General features: G+C 39.3%; 1 protein-coding gene across 1 annotated transcript; it reads right to left on the reverse strand.

The window, feature by feature from the left end:
* LOC109232504 lies at window positions 4342-6634 on the reverse strand. Its single transcript, XM_019398273.1, has 5 exons — window positions 6450-6634; window positions 5934-6304; window positions 5570-5601; window positions 4982-5461; window positions 4342-4710 (listed from the first exon to the last, which is right to left on the reverse strand). Exons 1-5 carry the CDS (start codon window positions 6632-6634, stop codon window positions 4342-4344), a joined length of 1437 nt encoding a protein of 478 aa, XP_019253818.1.

Below are 7701 nucleotides of genomic sequence, written 5' to 3' on the forward strand. Positions count from 1 at the left end.
ATCAAAAAGGGGGAAATTGATAGGTTACAAGTACCTTGGGCATAGGTACTTTACTTTATGTTTTGATGATCTAACAAACTTACCATCCAGAACTAGATAAGGAAGTTGTTACACATTCACAAGACCTCGAGATCACAAGTTTCAGGTTGAGATCCAGCGTGGGATATAACTCAACTCTTCAGAGGGGAAGGAACAGCTGAGGAAACAGGTTCCTACCAGTTCCGGAGGAGACTGTATGAAGTCAACTCTCCAGTAGGAAAGTTGCTGCCTGTACACGCTACTGCACAGGAACAGTGCAGTAGTCAACTTTCTATGGGAGGCTTTTTACCTACCTTGCTTACATCATTGTAAGTGATGTCACACACGTATAAATACAATCAAGGAAGGTAAAAAAACCTAATTCATGAGAGAACCAGATAAAGGACCTGAAGCATGCCTGGTACAATTATTCAAGATAATCTGGGCAGTGTGCCTTTAGATTCACAGGAACCAGATTAGGAACCTGATACCTTGGTGTTCCCCTGACAGAAGTATAAGTCAACTGTACAGCTGGAAAGCAACTGCAGAAAGTGACTGCCTGCAACTATACACGCAACAGTTCAGCAAACAGTACAGCAGTCACTTCCCATTGAGAAGAGGCATGTACTAACCAAGATTTGACATCACTAAGGTGATGTCTTTTGTAGTATAAACCTGGTGCAAGGCACAAGACATTCTTGTCCAAGGCTTGCAAAATCAGAAATGAAAATACTCACTCAAGTGCTTGCCACAACCTCTTTCAAGAACAAAGCTGCTGCAACCTCAAGGACCTGATCCAAGATCGAAGATATCTTAAGTCCTTAGGTTTGTTGAGTCTTTGTTATTTGCTCTTCATTGTAACTCCTATCTTGCTTTCTTAGAAGCTGTTTTTTAGGAAACCCAAAATCCGTAAACTCTACAGTTTATGTTGTGACTAGGTTTAGTCATAAGTTAAGTCTTTGTAATAGAGTTATTACAAAGTGGCTTGTAATAGTGTTGTTACAAGTTAGTTGAGTTTAAAGTCTTTGTTACTAGGAAGTGACAAAGTGGTTTGTGGTGAGAGTATCACAAGTTAGTTAAAGTCTTTGTAACTAGAGAGTCACAAAGTGGCTTGTGGTGAGAGTACCACAAGTTAGTTAAGTTGAATCCTTTGTAATAGAGTCATTACAAAGTGGCTTGTAATAGGTGTTTAAAAGTTAGTGAAGTTGAAAGCCTACAAGTGTAGGTCGTGGTTTTTTGATCCCCTTGTGTGGGATTTTTCCACGTAAAAATCCTCTGTGTTCTTTACTTACTGCCGAGCTACTGTGGAACAATTAGAGAACCTGACTCCCTATACTGGTTGGTTTTACATTCTGTTGCTTACAGTGGGAGCTTATAAAGAATCTAGTTCTCTATACAATAGGAACTTATCCTGTGTCTCATTTACATATTGGTTTCAGTAGTTAGCACTGTGGGAACTGATATAGGACCAGATCGCTATACAGTTTGGTTCATTAGTATCTTCAGTGGAAACACATAGAGAACCTGGTTCTCTATACAGTCTGGTGGATGCTTAGTTTTCCAACAGACTACTAACCTGTTGATCACGCCCAACTCTAGTCCTAAAAAGGATAAGCGGTCGCTGCAAATATAATCCGGTCTAAAAGTCTGGAGTCGAATCCCACTGAGAACTAAGGCTTAGCTATATCTGTTTAATATCACTAAGAAAACAAGTTTGAACAATTTTCTAAATTATAATGATTGAAATTTATATTTCTAACTAATTAACTAGCAAATACTATAAAGCAGTAAAATTATCAACTAACGAGACAAAGGGTTGGAGACTAAATTAAGGAGGTCTAGAGTTATGATTTCCCGAATTGTGGGAATCCTTCCAGCTATGTTCCCTAAGTTTCGCCGATGTATTCTCTACTGATCGTGAGCACTTTTGGTGTCGTAATTCTCTCTCGAGCAACTACAACAATTTACTAACATATTTTCTCGAACTACACTAGTTTGCTTCATCTAAACGCTCACTATGACCAAGTCAAGGCTTTGTTATTTCTAAATCTACCTTTAAGCCCACTGTATTTATTTCTCACATACGTTGGAGTGACGTTATTCAACAACTACCTAAATATGTACTCTCTCTTGAGCAGTACACACTAAATAGGCACAATCAATTGATGTCCATTCAATCAATAGCAACAAACTCGCAGTTGAACAAGTAGAGAAATCCAACGGAAAAAGGTTCTATCAATACCCTAAAAAACAAATTAGCTATTCATAATAGTATGCAAAAATACAATACTAGAATTCATAACCAATAATGGAAATAGGAAGAAGGAAGTGAAAAACTCGTGGAAAATTCTCCGCCTTGCTCCCAGTTTGTTCTTGCCTCCTTAGGTCGAATCCCCGGTCTCCTTAGCCTCTTAGGTCTAAAATATGTCCAAAGTCCCAAAAATAATGTTTTTCTATGTATATATACCAAGTAGGGTTGGGCCCAAACAATTATACCTTCTCCTACGGGAAAAAGGACAGTTTTCCCGGACAGAACATCTGCGGACGCGGATTCAACCGCGGATTTAGCCGCGGATTTTACCCAGTTTCTGCCTCACATCCGCGTCCAGTGCGCGGCCGTACACTTGTCGCGCATATTTCACCCGGTTCCATTTGGAATTCGGAAATACGTAAAATGGTAACATTGTAGCCCTTTGAATTATCTTTCCAACCGTATATTGTGTATCCCAAATGGATTTCTGAGTAAAAAGTTATGTACATTTTACTAGACAGTGCGCAATATGCCTACTTGATTCTTAGTTCGTTCTTAACTATCATCCGTTGATCCCCGAACACGATCCCGGCTTAATTCCTTGGGCTTTTACTCAGACTTCAAAGTTCCAAATCACTTGAATTCATTCCATAACATCTACATAGCTCGGAATCACTCCTACAAGGCATAAAACACACAATTAGTGCAAAATACTAGTGATTAAAGCGCAAACTCAACTGAAGTGCAGTGAATTGGAATGTAATAGTCGACTAAAATACGCAATTATAGCCTATCATCAACACCCAAGCTTACATCATTGCTCGTGCTCGAGCAATAAAACTACACTTTATATAGACACGACCTTTTTAAACAATTCTCCTAACTCATCACACCAAGAATATTTAAAACAGACTAGGCACAAAAGCGTAACATCTTCGCCTCAAGATTTGACTTACAGGTACCACGCATTATTCACAACTTACCCACGTACTCTAACATAGAGGTCACTGACATTACCTTTCCTTCATGAATCAAGTGTCCTCACACAACAAAAGAGAGTAGTTCCACCCAATAAAATATAAGAACACTTAGGAATTCAAGATAGAAAGAATTCACTCACTCTCAGAAATAACATTCATATGCCACAAAAGATGCACCATAGGCTTGCCCGTAGTGTACTCCTCTACTAATCGAGCTCATTCAGTCTAAGATCAAGTAGGACTTATTTGGTTGTAATGTAGGCTGCGAGACGGGTAGGATACATTTAGATATCAGAGTGACTACACCTCCCTAAGCACTTTAATACATATACTTTAACATTCAAACCCCATACTTATGTCAAACCAAACTCCACCTTCACATTAATGTATATTACCCCATACTTCTTTAAGCACAATTACATCAAGAGTCACCACTTATCAAGGAATATTTTTGTCACAGCAATACAACTATTTTTTTCCCTTTCTTTCTTTTCAAATTCAAGTGGCTCTTACTTTTTCAAAACGGTGCACCTTTCTCCTTATTTCATTGGTCTCAAAATCCAAACCAACCACCCCATACATTAACTTTTACACAGTTCATAACAATTCAAGTGCTCATGAGAGGTTAGAAGGTTCAAATAGATGGTTAATTCAAACAAATGGGTAAGGCTTGTAATGTGGTTGCCAAAGAAATAGGATTACAGGCTCAAAGGGGTTAACTACGATACATACAATTAGGCGGATAAAATATATATATGGCTCAACAAAGAAACGCCTATATCACTTCCAAGACTGAACAAAACTACTATTTCACTTTGCAAACACACGGGGCAAGTTCTAGACATCAAATGCAATGCACAGAATAACACACAAACCTCATACACACATGGCACATAACTCACTTAGGATTGGTTTCATCAAGACACTCTAGTCAAAGCAGTTAAGCAAACTTAAGCTTATACTTTGGCAGTCCACGAACCAGGTCCTTCTTGACCAACTTGTTCAGCAATGTAAAACTTGCATGGCCCAACCTTTTGTGCAACATTTGAGCATCATCATCCATAGCACTCAGACATGTGAGATCCCCATTATCTAGGACTCAAAATCGGCGACATAGATGTTTTTGTATCTTTTTGCCATCAGGATCACTTCACCAGTCACAAGATTTGTGACTATGTAGATTTTTGACATAGATTCCACCTTGTTGCCTTTGTCGCAGATTTGAGAAACACTCAGTAAGTTGTACTTCAAGCCATTCACACAATACACATTCTCGATTGAGTGAGTGAGAGACTTCTCAATTCTCCCTACTCCCAGAATATATCCTTTTTTGCCATTGCCAAAGGACACACTCCCTCCTTGCAGGGCTTTGAGTGAAAGGAAATTATTAGTGCTTCCAGTCATATGCTTCGAGCAGCCACTATACATATACCATCTTTGGTTGCTTCCTTTCATTGCTCCCTACACAAGAGAATCAAGGATTAGACTTAGGAACCCAAACAAGTTTGAGTCCCTTGTAATGAGGAAAAGGGTGAATCAAAGTTCTTTTTGTCTAAGCAAGCATCACACGTTTTTTATATGAGGGATCTGGTTCTTTAGCAGCAGTTACTTTTTCAGCAAAAATTTTTGTTTTTCTGTTGGGACTGGAATCTGGCTTTACATGTTTACTTGAAATGCCCGGTGTTACCACAGTGAGTGCAGGGCCAGTTATCAGGGACAGTCACGTACTTGCTATGTGAGTTGTAGGGAGTTTTTTCCCTTTGGAATCTGATTCGCTGCCTATTCCCCCATTGTTCTTAAACATAGTAGTGATTGCATCAGAGGAGCAAGTCCACTTAAGAGATTTTTCTAGGTCATTCTTCACACTGCCTAGATCTTCCTGAAGTTGTCTGTTTTTCTGAAGTTCAACACACAGACTAGATTTCAATGATTTTAGCTCATTTTCAAGCCTAAGGTGTGCCTCACTTGCAACTTCCTTTCCCTTTTGAGTGTTCTCATGCCTACTTTCCCTTCTTAGTTCCTCAATTGTTTCCTTTAGGTCTACAACTACTACTAATAAGTCATCTCTCTCATGCTCTATGTTTGCAATCCTCTCAGTTAAGGTATCTTTTTCCCCTTTTAAACTCTCAATGGTCTCTTTTAGATCAGCCACAACAACCACTAGATCATCTCTCTCATGTTCTATTTCTCCTAGTTCCACAGTTAACACATTCTTATCATTAATAAGATTGTGATATGCATCAATTAGAAAATTAGCCAAGGATATAGGCTTCTTTTAAGAATAGGACTTCAAATTTCTTTGAACATCCAGAAAGTTTACCTCATCATCATTGTCATCTTCCTCATCCTCATCTGATTTGCCATTAGGGCAAAAATGGAGTCATACTCAGCTGCTTCACTTTCAACTGCCATCATAGAGCTATCACCTTGCTCATCATCTTTTCCAAATTCGCTGCAAGACTCTCCCCAGGAAGCAAGAGCCTATTTCACAACATTATCAATGACATCTTTTCCCTTGAATCTTTTGTCGGGAACCAGGTTCCTCTTGGTTGCTTTATATGTGTTGTGTTTGTACTGGTCTTGCTTGTGGGGAGTGAAGTCCTTGATGAAATATCCTAGCTACTCCCACTTATGACATAAGTCATAGCCTCTTGGCTTGCTACAACTGCCCCTCTTTGGAATACCTCCATTTCTATGAACCATCTTCTGAAATCTTTTTGTTAGATAGGCCATATCAGCATCCTCACCACTTGAGTCGTTGTTGTCTGTCTTGAGGACCAGATTCTTCTCCCTTTTGGGCTCTCTTCTCTCATGATCCTTCTTCTTCTTCATCTCATAAGTCTTCAGATTGCCAATGAGTTCATCAATGGTCAGCTTTTGCAGATCCTTTGCCTCCGTGATAGCGTTCACTTTGCTTTCCCAGGAACCAGGTAATACAGTGAGTATTTTCCTGACAAGTTTGTTCCTTGGAATAATCTCTCCCAGAGAATGAAGCTCATTGATGATAGAGGTGAAGCGAGTGTGCATGACCTGAATGGACTCATCATCCTTCATCCTGAAGAGTTCAAACTCAGTGGTTAGCATATCAATCTTCGACTAATTGAGCTGAGTTGTCCCCTAGTGTGCTGTTTGGAGAGCTTCCCAGATTTTTTTGGCAGATTGACAGGCATAAATCCTATTGTATTCGTCTGGTCCAATGCCACAGACGAGGATCATTTTTTGCTTGAAAATTCTTATCTATAGACTTGCGATTAGTATGGTTGTATTCCTTTCTTATTTTTGGAATTGTCATTGCTGGTTCACCAATGGTCTTCATGGGAATGAAAGGACCATCACAGATAACATCCCAGACCTCTGAATCTTCAGCCACGATGAAGTCATGCATCCTTGTTTTCCACCATTCGTAGTATTGTCCATTGAACCTTGGTGGTCTTTAGGTAGACTAACCTTCTTCAAAGTTTGGTGGAGCACCCATGAGGATCCTTTCCAGGTGTTAGCCTGATAGAACGAACTGGCTCAGATACCAATTGATAGAAACTAAGGGTCCACCAAACTATATTGTCACGACCCAAAATCCATTAAAGGTCGTTATGGCGCCGAACACCGCTGTAAGGCAAGCCAACAATAAATAATCAACTTGGTTCTCATTTTAGCATTTTTGAAATCATAATTTCCTTCAATTAATTGGTAAAAGATGAAATTTACAGAATGAATAAAAATGTTTTCACAGTTTCAATACTGAACAGCCCATAGTTACCCCAAAACCTGGTGTCACAAGTGCATGAGAATCAACTAGGAAGGTAAAATAAAATACAGCATCTGTCCGGAATACAAATTAGGCAGGAAAAGACATAAGTAACTTTGAAGGAGACTTTGCTGGCTGCGGATCGTAATATGGAAATGCAGCTCACCTACGTCCCCGCAAATAATCACGCCTCTGCTCTCACAGGGCCACTAGACACATATGCGCTTGCACAAAAATGTGCAACAAGTGTAGTATGAGTACGTAAATCAACGCGTACCCAGTAAGTATCCAGTCTAACCTCGAAGAAGTAGTGACGAGGGTCGACTCTGACATTTACCATGGGCTAACAATAAAAAATGCCGATATTATATTTAAGCATGGAATATATAACATAGCTGGAAATTCAATAACCGGAAACAATCAACAATTCTTTTTACTAATAGAAATTTCCAATTTCATTTTCATGATTTAACAAGTTATATCTCAAGCCATTAAAGCAATGCCAATTATTATTAGTTCCAAAGAGTTATCATGCGCAAGTCATGCCGAGGTCGTACGGCCCGATCCAACATATAAATATAAATTGTACACTGCCGAGGGTCAAACGACACGAACCATAGATACATCTATCTACTACTAAGGCATTCGGCCCGCTCCACAAGAAGAGAAAAACCAAATAAACAACCAAATTCATGATTTATTAAGAG

This window comes from Nicotiana attenuata, chromosome 9, assembly GCF_001879085.1.
Source record: "Nicotiana attenuata strain UT chromosome 9, NIATTr2, whole genome shotgun sequence".
NCBI lineage: Eukaryota > Viridiplantae > Streptophyta > Magnoliopsida > Solanales > Solanaceae > Nicotiana > Nicotiana attenuata.

Excerpts from the sequence above, each read along its gene's own strand:
- LOC109232504 (XM_019398273.1), bottom strand. The coding sequence starts at position 6,634 with ATGCATGACTTCATCGTGGCTGAAGATTCAGAGGTCTGGGATGTTATC. Across the intron at positions 5,602-5,933 it reads GATGGTTCATAGAAATGGAG|ATGAGGATGAGGAAGATGAC; the intron begins GTATTCCAAAGA and ends ATGGCAAATCAG. Across the intron at positions 5,462-5,569 it reads AAGATGACAATGATGATGAG|AATGTGTTAACTGTGGAACT; the intron begins GTAAACTTTCTG and ends ATTAATGATAAG.